We start from the raw sequence: 19,624 nt of genomic DNA, 5'->3' as shown, positions 1-19,624 counted from the left end.
CCGAGGGAGCGGCTGGAACTGGGGGAGCTGGGAGTGTGTGTGTGTGTGTGGGGGGGGGGTTGGGACTGGGGTTGTACGGGGAGAGCCGGGAACTCCGTGCGTCTGCGAACGATTTGGGGTCTTTGGGGACCCGGAGGGGTGGTGGGCGGCCTACGGATCCGGGCAGGGCGGGGGGCTGGGGGAGCGGGGGGAGCGCCGGGGCGGGGCGGCGCTGAGGGAGCCGGAGGGGCGGCGGCGCCTCCGGGCGCCGCGAGGGGGCGCCATCGCGCGACGGCGGCGGCGGCGCGGGGCGGCCATGGCCCGGTGGGGCCCCGCTCAGGTACGGGCGCGGCGGGCGGCGGGGCTCCCTTCCACCACGGCGCCTGACGCCGCGGGGAGCCGGGAGCGGGACCCGCCGCGGCGGGGAGGACGGGCCCGGGCCGGGCCCCGCCGCCGCGGGGAGGGCGCGGGAGGGCTCCGCCGCGTCCCTGACCTCCTCCTCTCCCCGCCCGCAGGAGCCCGAGTGGGGGCCCGACGCCTGGCAGCCGCTCCCCCCGCAGCCCCCCGGCCCCGTCGCCGTCCCCTCCGAAGGGGCGAAGCCGCCGCCGGCGGTGCACGAGATCTCGCTGTGGACGGTGGTGGCGGCGGTGCAGGCGGTGGAGCGGAAGGTGGAGGCGCAGGCCGTGCGGCTGCTGAGCCTGGAGGGCCGCGCGGAGACGGCCGAGAAGAAAATGTCGGAGCTGGAGAAGGCCGTGCTGGAGGTCGGCGGGCAGCTGGAGCGCCGCTGGGCCGCGCTGAGCGCCCTGCTGCAGGACAGCGCGAGGCGGCTGGAGCACGTCGAGAGGCAGCTGCGGAACAGAGCCTGCTGGGCACCGCGGAACGGGCTGGGAACCGGCGGGGATGAGCCTCAGGTGACGGGGGGGAGGCGATGGGGGTGGGAGGTGGGTCCCAGGGCACGGCGGATGAGCCCCAGGGAACGGGGTTGAGGCCGAAGTAATGGGAGATGTGCCTTAGGGAGCGGGGATGAGCCTCAGGTAATGGGGGCACGCGTGTGGTGCGAGGGATGAACGCCAAGGAATGGGGGATGAGCCTCGGGGCACAGAGGATGAACCCAGGGTAACTAGGGACGAGCCCCAGGGAGCAGGCAGTGAGCCCACGGTAATGGGGATGGGCTCTTGGTAACAGATGAGCCCTGGGGCACAGGGCATGAGCCATAGGGAGTGGAGAACAAGCCTGGAGTAACAGGGACCAAGGACCAAGTGTAAGGTAGCAAGGGTGAGCCCTGGGGAATGGGGTCCAGCCTCAGGAAATTCGGGACAGACTTCATCCAACAAATGTGTGTAAGGCAGTGAGGATGCACTCTAGGTAACGGTGTGGATGGAATGCTCTTGTGGGTGTTGTGTAGGGCGGGGCAGCAGGGATGTGGCTCCTCCAAAGCTTTGCCTTGAGCCCTTCCAGCTCCTCCCCATCTCCAGTGAAAAAAAGGGAACAAAGTACAGACGTAGCCTTGCTGAACCCTGGTAGTTCCCTTGCAGGGTGGGATACCTTCCCATACATGTCCTGCTCTGATGTGATGGGGACTGCCCCAGGTTGATGGCGTGGATCTGGAGAAGGAGCTGCAAACCTCCTGGCTGTTAGGGGAGAGGCCTCAGGCCAGGGCATGGTGCCTTTCCCCAAGAGCTCTGTGCTGTCACACAGACATACGGGGGGCATACAGAGGGGCTGTGTGGGGAGAGACGAGGCAAGGCAGTGCTCAGGAGGTGCCTCCTGCCATTCCAGGTCCCTGCGTCAGGTGAGGACGATGCTGCCTGTTTGCCAGAGCAGGAGTGGGGCGGTGTGGACAGCCGGCAGCAGGAGCTGTACAGGATGGCAGTGAAGGGGAGCTACGAGGCTGTGGTCTCTCTCGGTGAGATTCATTCCCTGCGCTTGTGTCAGACTCTGTCATCTCCCATGCTGAACCTTGCTTTACATAAGTTACTCTGTTATCTGGATGTTTGGAGAACCAGCAGTGAATGGCGAGGCCTTGGCACCGTTAGGGTTTGGTCACGAGTGACAGCTGTGCTTCACACTCCTCAGCCTTTGGTGATTCTCAGCACTGGGGGAACATCGTGCCTCTGCAATCCTGCCTTCCAGTACAGATGTTCCCCAGCACACATGCACCACCCTGGAGGAATTTGCTGGGAGCGGTCCTAAATTTTAGTACTGGCTATTTTGGGCTGAAATTTTAAAACGGTGATAAAGCCCCAGTTCAGTTCTTGCTGAGGTAACTAAAATCAGTCACCCGGTGTGGCTGACATCAGCCTGCTTGCTCCACCTGTCCTGGGGAAGCTGAGCCCAGGCCCCCAGCCGTGCAGGAGCAGCTCTTCCCTGAGGGGTGCTGATGTTGGTGCCCAGCATCAGCTCTTTGCACACCTGCTTCCTCCCCCAGGGCCTGGGGACACCAGTTCCAAACCCGCTCTGCTGTTGCCAACTGAGGATGGGGAGGATTCAGCTTCCAGGACCCACGGGCTGCTGGAGGAGGGAGCTGTGTTGGGGCACGGTGGTGGCGGTGAGTCACAGCAGTGGTGGCATTGATGGCACTGCAGTGAATGCCAGGGATGGTGGGAAAGGGTTGTGTGCAGGTTGAGTAAATAGAAATTAAGAACAGAGAAGGAAAATCAGTGCCGAAGAGGGAAAGAAATCCAGAAGAGACCACACCAAAACTCTAAGCCCAGAGCAGCCCGCTTGGCAAGAGAGGAAAAAGTGTGGGCAGGGCTTGGTGTGAGAGTGGCTCTGTGGCCACTCAGTCCTGCTCCTGGAAGGTTTTGCTTTGGTCATTTCCTCTAGATTTACCCAACCAATCTCCGCCATTCCTAACAGAGTTCCCTCCAGGACTGAGGACTCTGCAGCTGCGCTTTTGCTTTCATGTTTTCCTGTTTTGAGTTCTTTATGAATATTACTGTTGGTCCACTGAGTGCCCCCAGGGAGCCCCCAGCAGACACAGCACCCTTCTACCTTGTGCCCTTCTCCCCCTTTGCTCGTGGTAGAACTCTCTTGCTCCATCTGTAGCAGCACATTTGCTGGGTGTCTGCTCATGTCTCGCCCATGTGCTGCAGGGGAAGGCCAGCTTTGCTCCACTGCTGGGGATACAGGCATGGGAGAGCTTTATTTTGCTGGGAATTAATTACTGTTTCTCAGCAGGTGAGAAGATCGTGATCAAGACTGAAGAGCAGCAGCCACAGGAGGAAGGACTGGAAATGCTGGCTCTGCCACAGGTGTCCTCTGTGAGGCTGGAAGAGGAGGTTCCCCTGGGCCAGGAGCCGCCGGTGCCTTGGGAGAGCCACGCTGTCTTGGATGAACAGAAGGCAGCAGGAGAGGGCTTAGGGGAGCTCTGCAAACACGGGGCTGCTCAGCCCGAATTCAAGCCTGTGGTCATCCCAGTGGAAGCTCGCCCAGCCCCAGCCTTACATTTCCCATCAGAACACGGGCACGGCACGGAGACTGAGCAGCCATTCGCTCTGCCCCAGGGGATGCTGCTGGGAGAGGACACTGCCACAGAGGCCGCCTCGATGCAGGCTGGCGCAGAGGAGCACGGCCCACCCGGCACAGGGGATGAGCCCCAAGTGCCGCCGCCGGGCTGGAAGAACGTCCGGCTGAAACGCAACCTCCTGGCACGGCAGCAGAGCCACGCGAGGAAGAGCAACGGCTCCTTCATCTGCACGGCCTGCGGGAAGAGCCTGGCCCACCACGCTGCCCTGCTGCGGCACCAGCGCCTGCACACGGGAGAGCGGCCCTTCCAGTGCCCCGCCTGCGGGAAGAGCTTCAACGAGAAATCCAACCTCAACAAACACTACCGCATCCACACCGGGGAGCGGCCCTACTGCTGCCCCGCCTGCGGCAAGGGCTTCATCCAGAAGCACCACCTCCAGAAACACCAACGCATCCACGGGGTGCAGCTGCGGGGCGGCTGGGGGGGACGGCCGCGTGCCAGCGCAGCCGGGGAGCGGCTCTACCGCTGCATCGAGTGCACGGAGAGCTTCCCCATGCAAACGTTGCTGGAGGAACACCAGCGCCGGCACACCCAGCAGCGGCCCTTCCAGTGCAACGGCTGCAGCAAGAGCTTCCGCCACCGGCAGTCCTTGAACCACCACCAGAAGGTCCACGCCGTGGCCAACACTCCCGCTGCCAGCTTGCCAAACCGGGGGCCAGGGACAGACCCCTGCAAGCCATTGACCCAGGATAATCCATAGCACGAGGGCTGCAGGTGGGATGGAAGGGGCAGCGTTTCTGCAGGCAGAGAGGTGCAGCAGCCTGCGATGGAGGGATGCGGCGGGCAGCCGGCATCGCAGCCCCACGGGGATGAGGATGGAGCTGGCTGATCCACAGCGTGAGCGCGAGCAGACCGAGTGGCCCTGACCCAATGGAGCTGGTCTGGTGGTAGGGCTGAGCTGGGCTGTGCTGCTGCCCAGTGGAAAAAGGCTCAGCCAAAGAGCAGCTCGGTGTGTTCGGCACTGTGGGACGGGGAGCGGAGCACTTGAAGTCAGGGTTACTTCAGGTATTAACAGCGTTGAGGTTGGTTGGGGAGTGCGGGTGCCCAGGGAGAGGCTGTTGTTGCTGGGACAACCGGAGTCACCGCACAAATGGGGAGAGGTTTGGATAAAGGATTGGACTGACGCCATCTCCTGTTGAGCTTGGATGTTGATGGGGCTGGAGCCACAGCGGGAGCACCGCGGTACTGTCCTTGTATGTCTGTCCGCTGCGAGGCGTCCGTCGTTCATGCAGTTTGTCACCCCACGTCCCCGCTGTCACCCTGTGCTGTCTGGCGTCACTGTATGGGTGCTGCTGCCCACCTGGGGGCTCACCCAGCTCTGAGCCTCGGTATCCTACGGAGATGTAGAGCTTCTATTCGCAGCCCCGTTCAGCTGCAACCTGCGGCTGTTGGGCACCATTAGCACAACAAAGCCGTTCTCTGCCCTCTGCTCTGCCCCGTGGCCTGCCGAGGCTCCATCGCCCGTGGGCAGCCCCTCCTCCTCCTCTCCCCAGCCCAGCTTTTGTGATTTCGGTCCTGTCACACCGTGTCCCACGTGCCCGTGCCGTCGTGCATCCCAGCACAAGCAGGCACTGCACTTGCAGCCCAGAAGCCAACCGTGCTCTGGGCTGCAGCAGGTCGGAGTACCTCTGCTATGGGGGCAGCACTGGGTGGCCCCACTGCGAAGGATGTGGGCACAGCACCAAGGACTGATGGCCACGGCCACTACGGTGCCACTCAGCAGAGGGGATGCTGAGACTGGACACCCATCCTGGCCGGGGTGATGTCCCTCGTGTGTGCAGCAACCGTGTGTGGTGACAGTGGCCGTCTGGGACACGGGATGAAGGAGGGGACAATGGCATCCTAGGATCGTTAGGGATGAGGGGGATGACAGTGGCATCCTGGTGACACCCTGTGGACGGTGGCAGAACTGAGGCCAGGCCAGAGCACAGTGGTGCTGATGCGTTGGGCACGGCCTTATCTGGCCCCCCTCCCCCTCCCCCCCAGTGCCCCCCGCCCGTTCTGTGCACTGCACCCTCATGACAACGTGGCCGCTGCCACGGGCCAGTGGTGGCCAAAGATGCCCTGTGAATGTCCCATATCGGAAGGGACCCACAAGGGCCACTGAGTCTGACCCCTGACCCCATACAGGGCCAACAAATGCTATGTTTGAGAGCAACGTCCCAATGCTTTGCGAGCTCCAGCAGCTCAGGGCTGTGCCCACCGCCCTCTGGGGCTGAGCCTCTCCCTAACCCAACCCCCCCCAGCCCTCCCCTGACACAGCTCCATGCCATACCCTCAGGCCCACAGTAGCAGTGGGGACCTGTATCAGGGACTTTCTGGGTGAGATGGAAGCAATGCAGCCCTGGGAGCCACAGAGGTGTGTGCAGGTGCAGCCATACACAGATCAGGGTGCATGCAGGATGCTCAGAGGCTGGATCTCCAATAAGCTACGCAGTGAGGCCTCTGCTCCCTTCTATCTGAGCAGCACTAACACACACACACCCTGCAGAAAGATAACCAAGAACAGGCACGTGTACAGACAAAACATTTTACTGATTCCACAGCCTGAGAAAGGGATGAGAGATTTCCTACAAAACACTGGTCCCACTCACAAAGCAAATGCTCCAGGCTGCGGCAGAGGGAGGGCCCATCTCCTCCACGCAGCCCCCGGACTCAGAGGTGTGTGATGATACCATTGCAGCAGCTGACTTGCCCTACATTGCTGGGATTTACTGTGACAGTTACCTGGGCAGGGACAACCAGTATCAGCCCAAGCTGCAGCAGAGCCGTCTGCCAGGCCTTCACCTTACAGCCTGTAAGGTAGCAACCATCCTTGTCTCGTGGAGCTTTGCAGTACCATGGTGCTGGGGACAAGTGCAGGACAGTGTGAGAATGGCCTGGAGTATTTCAAACACCGTGGGCACAGCTGTGCAGCCCAGCCCTGTCCTGTGTACCATGGATGCATGCGATAGGAAGTGGCCCAGGCAATGCCACCTTATGGCCCTTCAGACCTTCACAGGTGGCCAGGAATGAAAAATCTAAAGTAATTGGTTCCTCACACTCCCTGCCCAGAGAGGGGCACACACTTCATAATTTCAAGTAATCACATCAAACAATTAAATGGAGAAAAAGAACTCAAGTGTGCTAGCAGCTTGGCCTGCGTGGCGATGCCAGCAGGGCTGGCTATTCTCTACACGTGATTTGTGTTTCCCAGCAGTGCACCTGGTGGCTCACGTGGTTCCTGGGGCCACCAGCACCTCTCTGGCCTGGCTTTATCACCTACCAGGCTGCCACTCCGTGGGACAGCAGAGGTAGCTAGCATAACTATTCTTCCACGTGGTTAGTTATAGAGGGATTGTGCATGGCTTCTGGTCACAGCAGGGACGAGCAGAGGGAACACTCCAGTGCAGAGAAGCTGAGATAGCAAGACCCACCTGGACACCTTCCTGTGCAACCTACCATAGGAACCTGTGTTAGCAGGAGGGTTGGACTGGAGGATCTCCAGAGGCCCCTTCTGACCCCTGTGCTTCTGTGATTCTGTGTCAGCCAACACATCCAAGGCAAGGGGGTCCCTGTGCAGGCTGTGCTGCAGCACAGGAGGAATCCTACCTGCAGACTTTTCTTAAAAGCATTATTAGCTTTTAAGAAGCTATTAGCCATCTTGAGGGCTGGCCTTCTTCAAGGGAAGATAGCTGCTGGGAACTGACCCACAGCATCCCTGCAGAGTCGCGGGTTGTGTTGTTCTGCCTGTCCTCCAGCTCAATGGACAGGTGTTCCCCAGCAGATCTGATGTTTAGTGGATTTAATCAGCAGGATGGGTTATCAGACAAGCATGGCCAGGACACGGTGGGATCTCAGAAGTGCCCCGCTCTCCACCTGGCAATCGTGGCCAAGAAACAGTCACCAAAATGAAGAGCTCACTGGGAATTCACTCTGATTTTCCAGTTTGAGACCCTTCTGTCCTTCCACTTCACTGTTCAATTCTGTTTCCAAAACAAAGTGGTCGGCTCCAGCATCAAATAACAGCTGAGCTCAACAGCTGCTTACAGCTTCCTTTGCTGGGCTGCAGGAGACATACCTGCTCATGTGGGGAGGTCAGTTTGGGAAAGTTTCATGCATCAGCCAGCAGACACAAAACTGAGGGATGGTAAAGCATTTTGTATCACCAGAGGCTTCTGTAATTTGTTCTACATAATGGCATCCAGGCTTCGATTCATTCTCCAACCATGGAAAGTCCATCTGATGAATGGTACACAACCCCAGTGGCCCACCGTGTGCAAAAATCTGTCTCGATGCTCAGTTTCTCCCTAGGGAAACAAGCAATTTGGATCTCTCCTGTTGTCGTTTGTTGCCTCCCAAACTGCCACCCTATTTCCTAGTTTCACAACAGGCCGGACTGCGCTCCCACCATAGCAGTGGATGTGCCAGTTCTTGAATGGGAACCGGTGCCGCTTGAGGGTGCCTTCCAAGTTGGGATATCACAAGTCTAGGATTATCTGGAAGTATGTGTTCTGCAGCAACCACCAGGAGTGCATTCACTGAACAGCTCTGGCTGCAGCAGGCACCGAGCTGACACTTCTTGAGTGCCTGGTTCAGTGTGTGAGGAGCGCTCTGGCCGGGCACTCCGGGGCTCCTTAGGGCTGGGGCCAGCTTTGTGTTGCTGTGGCAGACACGGGCTGCTCTGCTTTGGGCTGCTGGTTTTCTAGGGCTTTCTGGCGTTCGTGTATTTGCTCATGGCGCAGAAGGTGAGTTCGGCGGGTGAAGCATTTCTTGCAGGTGGAGCAGCAGTATGGCCTGTCCTTGGCGTGGGTCTTCAGGTGACGCTGGAGGGAAGAGGGGCACGAGAGGCTCTTACTGCAAAGGTTGCATTTAACCACACTCCTTGTGTGAGTGCCAGGCATTTGCTGTTGTGAGAAATAGGGTCTGGATAGCTCCTCCTTGGCCTGGCCCAGCCAGGACCCCCCTGCACGTGTCCTGTAAGCCAGGCTTTGGGCACTGCCATGAAGAGACCTGCAGAGCTTCTTCCTCGGCCCCATCCTCAATTCCGGGTGGGTGTTCCCCCAGACCTTGGCCGCAAAGGCCCTCTCTTGCGTGTGGATGCCCTGGTGAAGGACCAAGCGTTTTTTGTCAGTGAAGCTGATCTCACACATCGTGCATTCATAGGGCCCCTCCTTGGCGTGGCTCCGCTGGTGGATGATGAGGTTGATTTTCAGGCGGAAGCGCTTTCCACACTCGGTGCAGGGGTGCGACCACTCACGGACGTAGCCGCGCCGGCAGTCGCCCATCAGCAGGCTGTTGCTCGCATACCTGCTTGGCTTCTTCTTGCTCTTGGGTTTGGCTTGCTCTCCTGGGCACTTCTGGCCCTCTGGGCCGAGAGAAGGTGCAGATGCCTCATGTGATGCCATGGGCCTTTCCTCTTTCACCTTGACGCTTTCAGGAAGAGAAGCCGCTTCAGAGGCCTTTTCATTTTCTAACAGAAAGACTTCCTCTGAAAAGAGACAGTGGAGCCATGAGTCACTCACCCTCTTAGAGCAAATCTGAGGTTTTGGTAAGGTCTCAAAGCACTGAGCACACTTCTTAATTGAGCTGCCAACATATCTGAGAACGCAGCGTGCAGAGTTGCTGCCCACATGCATTAAGCAAACCAGTGGGTGTCAGGGGCAGATCTGCTGCTCCCAGAAGAACTCGGCTGTGGTGCCACCAGGGCAGGTTGTGCAAAGGGACCCACCCCTAAAACCACAATACCAACAACGGCCACAAGGTGTAGCACGATAAAAAGCCATCGGAGGGCTGCGATCTGCAGCATCTCCAGGCTCTTTGCTTCTGACAAACTTGAGTCTGTCGGTAAATGCCAAATGTTACAGGCAAATGAGCACACTTCCGCTAATTTCTGACAGAACTGTCTCCAATTGGACTCATTCCTTCTGTGGAGATGATAGAGCTGAACACTGTGCCTGCACCAGAGCCCTTCCTTACTGGGTAGCAAAAGAAACATTCCCCACAGCCCTCATTCCAAGCCTGTTGGAGCTGCTTCCTGCCTGCTGTGCACGGCATCTCCCACACACGGGGATACTCACCGGAGCCAAACTCTGCCGGGTCATCTTCCACCTCTGAGTCGGGATGATCTTCCCTGCTTGACTCCTCTTTCTGTGCACTCATGGACAAAACGTGCATCACCACCCTGGGAAATTCTGTTTGTAAAGGAGATAAAAGCAATTTTAAACATCCCAGTTTTCTGTCTCCTTGCTTTGGTGTGATGCTAACTGGAGATGTGTCACATGCACGGTGAGGCACTGGCACGGGCTGCCCAGAGGGTGGGGGTCAGCATCCTTGGAGGTGTTCCAGAACCACAGAGATGTGGCACTGAGGGACGTGGTCAGTGGGCATGGTGAGGGTGGGTTCAGGGCTGGACCAGATTTCAGTAATCTTTTCCAACTTTAATGGTTCTATGACATCAAAAATGTGCAAGGTATCAGCAGGAATTGGAACGAAGCCACACAGCAGGATCAAAAGCAGAGAGAGGTCTGAGAAGAGTCACCGAAGTGCCACAAGCCATCACTTCTGCAGAGCAGCCTCATCCCTCCTCAACTCTCTCCACTGATCCTAGAGATGGCATTTCTTCTATGACTTGTCTTCAGAACATTAAACATCTTCTATTTTCCCTATTAGCACATTGATAGCACACCCCAGGACTTCTGCCTTCCCCTGCTAATGCTCCTCTAAGCACAGAAGCCAGCCATACCCTCCTCCAGACACTGCTGGGAGATCTGAGAGCAGGGACTGGAACAGCTGGGGAAGCACATCCTCCTGGCACCCTGGGAACTTACTTGTGCCACTTTTCACAGGGACTTTTTGTTTTCCCAAAGCCTCTTCCTTCTGGTCCGTCTCTTTCACTGTTTGTGGGGGTTCCTGACTGTCTTGGATAAACGGCTCTGGGGGCTCCTGACCGTCTTGGAAACAGAGCTCTTCATTCTTATCAGTCTGGGATGGGATGTCAGGATTGGACACAGCGAACTCTGCTTAGGGACAGAGAAGCAGATGACAGCATGTTTTGTTAGGAACTGGCTACAACATCACTGTGCTGAAAGGTCAGAAACTTCAGAATGACCGTTCCTCCTTAACCCCAGAGATGGCAGGCAGTAAGGACAGACACAAATGTTATCCGTGCTCTAACAGGCAAAGTGGTGCTGATTTCATGGTGTTATGGCAGGATCCACCCATAAGGCACAACTGTAGCTCAAGTACAGAGAAAATCTGAGTAACAGGACGTGACTTAAAATCTGAATGGAGAGGGAAAAACCCATGATGCCCATCGAACATCACTTCCACCTCCTAAGGAGCACTTCATAAACCAACCTGCACAGTCACGATGGGGTTCCTATAGTTTCAGAGTAACTTTTCTCCAAGGACAGAGCCTGCCCTTTGCCTGTCACTGTTCACTTCGCCTTTCCTGAAGCTTCTGTAGCCCCCAGCTTCTAATTTCAACAAGAAATAGCTCTCAAACACAGCTCCACCTCTGGCTCTGACTGCAGCTTTCCAGCATCTTCTACCTTTCTTGCTTGGCCTTCAAAATCTTGCAATTCACTTTTCCAACTCTTTCTTGCCACGCCCCATGGCTCTCCTGACTCCTTTTGCAACCCCTAGAGCAAGCATGGCTGCTCCAGCCTCCTCCTTCCATTGCAGGCTCCTACTTCCAACCAGGTCTCCTCTCTCAGCAAAGCAAGCAGTACTGTCCTCAGAAGCACTGGGGCTGATGCGTGCAATCAGGTGAAGGACTGCAGAACTGCCCAGGAAAAGGGCTGGAACTGACCATGAGGTCTGCCCTGCTGCTGCAGGCTCTACTCAAAGGAGCACTCTGTCTCCACGGGATTCATCTGGCCAAGCATAAACGTTTCTCTTGGAAGTAAGTAAGATTCGAGGCACTCCATGGAGATTTAGACAATACAATCAAAATACAAAAGAACCTCAGAGCAGGTCATACCTAACAGACATCAATGGGAGATCTGACAAGGCTGAGACAGGAACTGCCACGTCCCTCTGGCGCATGTGAAACTTACCCCTGTCAGCTTCCACACGGACGTCTTTTCCCAAAGCCTCCTCCACCTGGTCCATCTCTTCTGGTGCCTGCAGGGGCTCCTGACGACCTTCGATGCACGTCTGCAGGGTATTCTGACTATCTCTGATACACATTTGTGTGGGCTCCTGACCATCTTTGAGGCGTGTCTTCAGCTGCTCCTCGCTGTCTTTGCTGCAGCCCTGTCTGGGCTCCTCGCTGCCTTGGATGTGTGCCTGCAGAGGTTCCTCACTGCTTGGGCTGTGTGTCTGTGTGAGCTCCTGCCCATCCTGGATGGTCTGTGGGGGTTCTGAACCGTCTCGGTTGAGCGTCTGCGGGGCCTCCCAACAGTCTTTGACACAGAGCTCTTCACCCCTCTCAATTCGAGACAGGATGTCAGGCTTGGAAACGGCATAGTCTGCTCAGAGAAGCACAGGACAACATGTTTTGTTAGGAACTAGCTGTTACTGTAGCAAATTGCCCAACACTTCAGAGTGACCATTCTTCCTAACCCCAAAGGCTGGCAGGCAGCCTGGACAGACACAGACCTCCCACCTGCACTGACACAAGGGAGAACGGCGGCTCCGTGGTGGGATTCACACATCAGCAGAGCTGTTGCTCAAGTACAGCAAAGATCTAAATAATGGACGGTGACCTAAAACCTCAAAGGAGAGGCTCTGAACTTAACATTTTCCTCCAATCTCAACATTAGCAGTGATTTGAAGATGGCTGATCTATTGCTATCAGATTAGTTTAGTTCTGAGGTAGGGACAGAAAGATTCCTGCTCCATAGCGATGGCTACGTCAGATGGACCATTTTAAGAACAGGTTTGTTGTTTCTACAGAGTACTGCTAGAAAAATCAAGTCTCTATTGAGAAAAGTGAAGTCTCATTGTCAGTAACTGCATGGACCACCACACTACTAGTTGCCCAAGAAGCAGTTTCTGATAAGAAATATCTTCTAGCCCAAACCATCCAAGAACACGTCAAATGTCCTTAGAAGGACTAAACATGATTAAGTTGGTTCTTTATCAAGGCACGTGCAAATGTCCCTGTCACTTTAAATCAGTGACAAAAAGACAGAAAACAAAACGTCGTTCAAGATGCAATTATCAGATTTCACCTAGATAACTCCTGAACTGTGCTGGAAGATCATGATGGTTCCCTGACCATCCTGAATCCTCTTATACAGTTATTAAGAACAGCATCACACATGATTTATTTTTTTTTTTAATAAATAATAGATGCTGTTTGCATTATTATCACTACTATTAACTATTACTGGTATATATTACCTATCAGTTATAGGTTTTGTTTACTGCTAACAAGCAGGAAGGATGGAAAATGATTGGCTGCCCAGGTTCTGCAAGCTATGGGCAGTCAGCCCCACTGAACAAGAGAGAAACAGCCCGAGTTAAACAGAAGAGAAGCTCACTGGGAGAAGCAGAGCCCGTGCCTTACCCAGGGAAATCAGGGTCTCGTAGTTACCCCTCATCACAGCTTTGTACAGATCCTTCTGCCAGCTGTCCAGTCTCTCCCACTCCTGCTCGTTGAAGTACACGGCAATGTCATCAAATGTGACGGGCACCTGGAATCACAAGTTAACATTACACGCTCGGTGACTTGCTTGCTGCAATTACAGATAACTGGAAATAGCACACATGAAGGGAATGCCTGGCTTTGGTCACAGGAGCTGAGGGCAAAGCATGCCTGGCCACACGGGGGCTTGCAAGTCTTGGTTTCACAGGTGCTCATCTGCCCCAGCCCATCACTGAGAGCAGAGCGCTCCAGCATTTCCGCAATTTGTGCCATTTGTGCTTCCAGGGGCCCGCGTGCAGAGCCACTGTGGGCTGCAGCTCCTCAGACAACTCAAGGCGGGAGCGGCACCAGGGACAGAGCGGCAGGACAAGCACGAAAGCCGCAGCCCAAGCTGTAGATACGACAGGATCTCCGCCACGCTCTCTGCCACATCTCTGTGCACTGACGCTGGCAGCAGCGCAGCCCCAGGGCTCACCATCCCAACCGCGGGGATGAGGACCGGCCCTTCCTCGCCACCAAGGCGCTCGGGGCTCACGGCACTGCGGCAGGACTGTGAGTGCAGCCCCGTGCCTTCACCTTGGGCACCTCGCCCCTGGTGCCAGGGGGCAGCCGCAAGATCCAGAAGTTCCTGTTCTTCAGCAGGTTCTCCACGTTGTCCAGGCGCTGCTGGAGGTGCCCGTAGCCCTGCAGCAGGTTGCCCAGGGCCGCCAGGTTGCTGCCCAGCTCTCCCACCAGGTTCTCGAAGGCCAACAGCCGCCGCTCGGCCTTCTCGGTGCGGCTCCAAAGCTCCTGCAGCTGCCGGGCCTGAGCCTCGCCCTGCCCCGCGGCCTGCGCGGCCCGAGCCCTGCGGGTGCGCGTGCTCCACGACGAGGCCTGCGAGGAGAACAGACGGGACGGGAGGCCGGGACGGAGCCGGGCACCGCGGGGCGCTGCTGGGGGAGCCCCTCGCAGCCCACACCGCGCCCGACCCCAGAGGCGCCGCCGCCCGGCCGCTCCGCCCCGCTCCGCCCCGCTCCGCTCCAAACACCGCCGGGCCCTGAGGCTCCGGGCCCCTCACCCACAGCCCCAGCACCCCGGGACCCCCGGCGCCATGGGATGCACCCCCCCCAGAAGGGGCCCCCGCTGCCCCCGACCGCCGTCGGGCTGCAGGGGGCCGCTGCCGGCCCGGCCCGGCCCGGCCCGGTGGACCCTCGGAACCCCGCGGGGCCCGGCCCCGACCCTCACCTCAGCGAGGCCCGGGCAGGACATGGCCGCCGCCGCCGGCACCGCGCGCCCTGACGCCGCCGCGCTCCGCCGGGCCGCGAGGGGGCGCCTCCCGCTTGGGCGGGGCCGAGTGCGGGGATCGGGCGCCCCCTGGAGGCTGCAGGAGCGGAGGGGGCGTGGCCTACCTGATCAGGGGGCGTGGTTAGTATGGAACTGGGCGTGGTTTGATACAGTTTAGGGGCGTGGTCTAAGGAGGGGGCGTGGCTCACGTGGCGCCCCGGTACCTCGGGGCGCGTTCTGCACCGCGCTGACGGCGCGCCGGGCAGCTCCGCTCCGTCCCTTCTGCGCAGGGGTTGCCCAGCCCGGCCCTCCTCGGCTCCCCGGCTCGGCTGTGCCCCGAGGTGAGCCCTGCACCGGCACCGCGGGGATCCGGGGGGACGAGGGGCAACAGAACTGTCCTGAGTGGAGCTGTTCCAGGGGCGGGCGGCAGCAGGACCGGACACCCCTCAGCTCCCGGTGCTCCGGAGCCGCCAACGGAGCGACCCATGGCTGTGCCTCGCCAGGTAGGAGGGGGCAGCACCGGCTCTGGGACACGGGGAGGGCTCTGCCACAGCTGTCTCTGCGGGCACCGGGAGCGCCGAGCCAGCAATGCCTCCCGTGCAGGGACTCCCTGCACCCCGCAGCCCCCAGGGCGGTGCGTTGGACTCTGCGTAGCCCCAACCCCACGGGATGGCTGCAGACCCTTTTTGGCCGATTTGTGCTAATTTCCTGGCACGTCCCTGCTGGAGCACTGCCAGCATCACGCGTGGCATAGAGAGCGTGGGGTTGGGCAGCAGCACCTCTGCAAATAGCATCGTGTCAGAATGCATCATGTCACTGGTGGAGTGTGAAGTGCACGCAGCTGTGTGCACGGGGATGTGGTGGGACTCCTGGTTGTGGCTGCAGTGACAATTGGTTGGGAGCAGATGTGGAGTGTGGGACCTCAGATCTCCACCAAGCAGTGCTGAATGGGTGTTAGGAGGGCACAGCGCTTGGCACTGGGTTTCTGCATGCCATGTGTGTGTGACACACAGCATCACAGCTGACACAACTCAGAGAGTGGAGAGGCACTGGAACAGGTTGCCCAAGGAGGCTGTGGATCCCCCATCCCTGCAGGCATTCAAGGCCAGGCTGAATGTGGCTCTGGGCAGCCTGGTCTGCTGGTTGGCAACCCTGCCAATAGCAGGGGGTCGGAACTGGATGAGCACTGTGCCCCTTTTCAATCCAGGTTCTATGATGATTCTATGACACGGGCACTTCAGGGACTTCTGTACCAGGAGTCACAGTGTGCCACCAGCTCTGCTGTACCCCAGTGAAGCCACAACTCCCACCCCAGGGGCACATCCTCTCTTGCTCCTGCAGCCTTGAATGGATCTGGGCCACACGTGGTGCCCAGTGGTGCAATTGCAGCCCCCACGAGGCTGAGCTCTGCGTTGTCCCCTTCAAGGAGCAAGCTGTCCCTGTACCGTGCCCAGAGCGGGTGCTGCTGGAGGGACACATCCCCCTCCCCTGCATTGCCACCATCTGTGTCTGCAGGTGCCAGTGACGCTGGAGGAGGTGACGGTGTGCTTCTCAGTGGAGGAGTGGGCACTGCTGGAGGAGTGGCAGCGGGAGCTGCACCGCGAGGTGACGGCAGCGACGGCACAGCTGCTGGCATCTCTTGGTAGGGCACCACAGGGACTGCTCCAGCCTCGTCTGCACGTCCCCTGCCATGGGGACAAGAGGGTGGTACGGTACAAGACCCAGCACCCACACTTCCAGGTGAAGAAATGGCGCTTCCCTCTGGCACTGCAGATGCAGACGGACCACAAGATGCAGCTGCAGGGCAGGAGCCGCGAGGACCCCCCAGCAGTGCGTCCCTCTGTGCCTTGGTGCGCCTGGTGAGGGACATCCCCCAGTTCCTCTTTGGCAGCTCCAATGGTGCGGGGCCACGTGCTGCTGCTGGTGGGGATATGGCACTGCGATCTGAGCTTCTGGGTGCAGGTGGTGAGTGTGGGGCCGGAGGGATTGAGGGGCCCATGGTGGTGGGTGACAGCCACCACCGTGGGGATGTTCCCTATGCACAGGTGAAGCACAGGCAGCTCCGGAGAATTCCAACCTCAATGTCTTGGAGGGAGCAGTACCGCCGTGGCATGGCAGCCCCAGCAGCACAGCGCCCATGGCACTGCAGTGGGGTCGGTACCGGTACCACAGTACCAGTGGAAGTGCTGTGCGGGTGCATTATGGGGGTGTTTAGGGAGCAAGGTGGGGGCACTGGGGTCATGGAAAAAGGGGGATCGCACATGGGTGCACTGGAAGGGAGGAGGCAAAGAGATGAAGATGGGAACTCTTCATACGCTGGGGGAGTGGAGGTGGATGGCATGGGGCTGATGGTCTGGGAACTGGGGGAGCCATCAGCAGGGTGTGGGGACAGCGTTTGCTTTTGCGGTTAAAGCAGAAGCGCTGGCTGAGAGCTCCCCGCTGTGGAACCTGGAGAGGTGCCTGGAGGAGCTGCCGAGGGGGGACCCCCACCCACCCAGGATCCCCAGCAGCAGCGAGAGGCACCGGGCAGAGCTGGGGGGGCTGTGCTCGCATGGAGGTGAGGCATGGCAAGGATCCACGCACGTGGCATGGCATGGTGGGGTACAGTACAGCATGGCATGGCACAGCGTCATGGCACAGCGTGGTGTCACCATGGCAGAACATGGCACAGCACAGCATGGCACACTGAAGCATGACATGGCAAAGCTGGGCTGGGCACCAGTGCTCTTGGCAGCAGGATGAACTGCAGGTCCCCATGACCACTGGCTTTGGGGTTCGGTGTCACAACTAGGGCTGTGATTTGGAGTGGAACCTCTGGGGCCTCTTGGATATGGGGACAATCCTGGGGGAGTCTGGCTCCTGAGAGAGACTCCCCTTGGCATCCCTGTGCGGTCAAATCCCCAAGTACATTCTGCATTGTCACTGTGGGACCAGTCCCTGGGGGTGTCCCTGAGGGTTTCTGCTGCCCCCCATTCTAATGTGCCTTCTGCTGATGCTGTGTGCTCTCTTCAGCTGGGAGCATTGGGCACAGTCCCCTGCAAGGGCTGCTCGACTGTCTGAGGGCCATCACCATCCCAACAACATCGTGCCATTCCCCACTGGGGGCTTCCCATGGCAAGTGGGAGGCTGTGGAGCCAAGTGCCTTGAGGAGTGGGGGCCAGAGCCCCTCTGCAGCAGGTGGGTGCGTAAGCTGATGGCACACTTCTCTGGGGGCACTGCACAAATCTGCCACTCGGTGTGCTGTGGCGTATTTGTGGTTGCAGGTGACGTTTGCCCTGTGGGTCGCAGGATCCCAGCCCCATAGTCAGGTTGGGGTTTTAAGGTGCAGCAGGGCGCCTCTGGGCTGCAGGTTTTAGGAGGATGCAATGGTGGCAGAGGAAGGGTTTTCAGGATGTGGGGATGGGTGGGGTACAAGGCCTTGAGACTGGCACCTTTTTGGGGTGCACAGTGCTCACCTCTACCCCTGTGCTGAGGGAGCAGGGTGCTCAGGGGATATCTCAGTGTTCAGTGCTTGGTTTGTCTCTGCAGGCAAAGCCCAGGTGACATCATGCGTCCACCAAATGGAGATCTCAAAGTGGACGAGCATGAACACATCCACTGGGGAAATTGGGACAGAAGAGCAGAAGGGGCTGGAGATGAGTCCTGGTGAGTGAACTGTTCCAGGACACATCACAAATTCACCTACTGGGGCCAGGAGGTGCCTGACGGGTGGGGGGCAGGGATTGGTGCCATAGTGCTGGGATGGATCCATCCTACAGCAGACGTGGTGTTTGGGCGGGGTGGCCCTGATGGACATCTGTCCCCTCTGCTCTCTGCAGTGCTGGACGAGGCCCCGCTGCGCAGTCTGCTCCGGTGTCTGAGGTCTGTGGCAGTGCAGGCGCCATGCCGGGACCCTGTGGGTGCTGCGTTGGCCCTGAGTGGTGCTGAGGCATCACCTCGACATTGCCCCAGTGCAGGTGAGCACAGCACCGGGTGCCATCCTAACGTATGGGTGGGGCTGTTTTGGGGACATCCCACTAACAGGTCTCTTACGGTCTCCAGGGACCACGGTGAGCCCTGCAGAGAACTGTGTGCTGGGGGACAGCTGCACTGATGGCACCGAGAGACCCTCCTCGGGCGGCACCAAGCGCTCACCCTGCAGCTCCTGCAGCACGGCCACAGGGGCACTCAGGGCCACGTCCGCTCTGGGCTCCAGCGCTCATCCCAGGACTTGTCCTGGGGGGGTCCCTGCGTCCCCGCGGAAGCACGGTGGCTGTGGGGGAACCTTGGAGCTGCGGGCGGAGGTGGCACAGCTGCGCACTGCTGTGGCGGAGAAACTGCACCGGCTGCGCCGGGACGTGGGCGCTGCACAACGGGAGGTGTTGGGTGTGCGCAGCCGCTTGGCACGGCTGGAGCAGGGGGCGCGGGGCAGGGCACGGGAGGTGGCTGCGCTCATCCGCAGCCGCCGGCGCCTCCGTGATGCCATCCGGCGCCTGGAGAGCCGGGCCTGGCGTGGCAGCCGTGCACTGCCCGACGGCTCCGATGCTGTCACCATCCTGCACATGGTGCTGCCGGCGGTGCTGGGCCTGGCGCTGCCTCGCTGTGGGTCCGGAGCGGCCAACAGCTCTGCGGCCCCACAGGATTTGGGGGCTCTACGATAGGAGCGGTGCACTGCTCCCTAACCCAGACCTGGCCGCTGGCTGGTCCTCACAGGGCCTCCACAGGGGATACACAGCCGTCCCCAACTCCTCAGGTGGCCGTGGTGAGCTCAACCACTCCTGTACCCCCTGTCTCCTGCCTGCAGTTCGAGACCCCCTGCCTTGCAGTGTGCATGGATCCGTGCTGCAATAAAGCGGGGCTGGTAAAGCTGCTTCGGTTTCATCTATGGCTCTGGACAGGATCAGACCCTGTGCAGTTTGGGGAGGACAGGGGGAGCTCAGTTCCCTTTGAGCAGAAGGAAACCTGTGCATGAGAGCGCACGGGCCCCACCACTTCCCACCTCTGCCCCTCAGTGCCAGGCAGCTTCTTGGCTCGGACAGCCCATGTCCTCATCCCAGTGCTGGCACTGAGCCCACCGCAGCACCGTCAGGCATTGCCTGGCTCATCACCCCCGATGCCTCACCGCTGAGTGACACTGGTGACATTTCCCATGTGTCCCCCCCAGGCTGTTGGACTGCTGCAGGACGCATCCATACCCTGATTTAGGGTGTTCAGAGCATCACACTCCAGTGCCCCTCACTCATCCCAGTCTTCTGGTGTGCGTTTGGGGCTGTGCACCATTCCTGCCCCAGGGCTGGGCA

The 19,624-nt window shown here is 59.0% G+C and overlaps 3 protein-coding genes across 9 annotated transcripts; 2 read left to right on the top strand and 1 right to left on the bottom strand.

Annotated features, from left to right (window-relative positions):
* The first annotated feature begins 184 nt into the window (after window positions 1-184).
* LOC146544046 (zinc finger protein 212-like) lies at window positions 185-9,715 on the top strand. Of its 3 annotated transcripts, none has more exons than XM_085226782.1 (5): window positions 185-319; window positions 495-890; window positions 1,759-1,885; window positions 2,408-2,527; window positions 3,160-9,715. In XM_085226782.1, exons 1-5 carry the CDS (start codon window positions 296-298, stop codon window positions 4,206-4,208), a joined length of 1,716 nt encoding a protein of 571 aa, XP_085082908.1. In that variant the 5' UTR covers window positions 185-295; the 3' UTR covers window positions 4,209-9,715. The 3 variants fall into 3 exon arrangements, with proteins under 3 accessions (XP_085082908.1, XP_085082907.1, XP_085082909.1); XM_085226781.1 differs by having other exon boundaries at window positions 3,157-9,715; XM_085226783.1 differs by lacking the exon at window positions 2,408-2,527.
* On the bottom strand, window positions 6,025-14,447 carry LOC146544045 (uncharacterized). 2 transcript variants are annotated; one of them, XM_085226773.1, is made up of 7 exons: window positions 14,307-14,447; window positions 13,659-13,955; window positions 13,005-13,131; window positions 11,548-11,961; window positions 10,318-10,509; window positions 9,568-9,681; window positions 6,025-8,978 (listed from the first exon to the last, which is right to left on the bottom strand). In XM_085226773.1, the coding sequence occupies exons 1-7, from the start codon at window positions 14,328-14,330 to the stop codon at window positions 8,125-8,127; spliced, it is 2,022 nt and encodes a 673-aa protein (XP_085082899.1). In that variant the 5' UTR covers window positions 14,331-14,447; the 3' UTR covers window positions 6,025-8,124. The 2 variants fall into 2 exon arrangements, with proteins under 2 accessions (XP_085082899.1, XP_085082900.1); XM_085226774.1 differs by having other exon boundaries at window positions 10,318-10,506.
* Window positions 14,353-19,190, top strand: KRABD3 (KRAB domain containing 3). Of its 4 annotated transcripts, XM_085226784.1 has the most exons (10): window positions 14,360-14,686; window positions 14,763-14,848; window positions 15,861-15,987; window positions 16,086-16,310; window positions 16,391-16,498; window positions 16,759-16,902; window positions 17,358-17,522; window positions 17,874-17,990; window positions 18,164-18,301; window positions 18,387-19,190. In XM_085226784.1, the coding sequence occupies exons 2-10, from the start codon at window positions 14,831-14,833 to the stop codon at window positions 18,983-18,985; spliced, it is 1,641 nt and encodes a 546-aa protein (XP_085082910.1). In that variant the 5' UTR covers window positions 14,360-14,686; window positions 14,763-14,830; the 3' UTR covers window positions 18,986-19,190. The 4 variants fall into 4 exon arrangements, with proteins under 4 accessions (XP_085082913.1, XP_085082912.1, XP_085082910.1 ...); XM_085226786.1 differs by having other exon boundaries at window positions 14,358-14,848; window positions 16,119-16,310; XM_085226785.1 differs by having other exon boundaries at window positions 14,364-14,848; window positions 16,762-16,902.
* The last annotated feature ends 434 nt before the right edge of the window (window positions 19,191-19,624 follow it).

Source organism: Meleagris gallopavo, chromosome 6 (genome assembly GCF_905368555.1).
Source record: "Meleagris gallopavo chromosome 6, MGAL_WU_HG_1.1, whole genome shotgun sequence".
NCBI classification, from domain to species: domain Eukaryota; kingdom Metazoa; phylum Chordata; class Aves; order Galliformes; family Phasianidae; genus Meleagris; species Meleagris gallopavo.
This window is presented reverse-complemented; position numbering and strand designations above follow the sequence as displayed.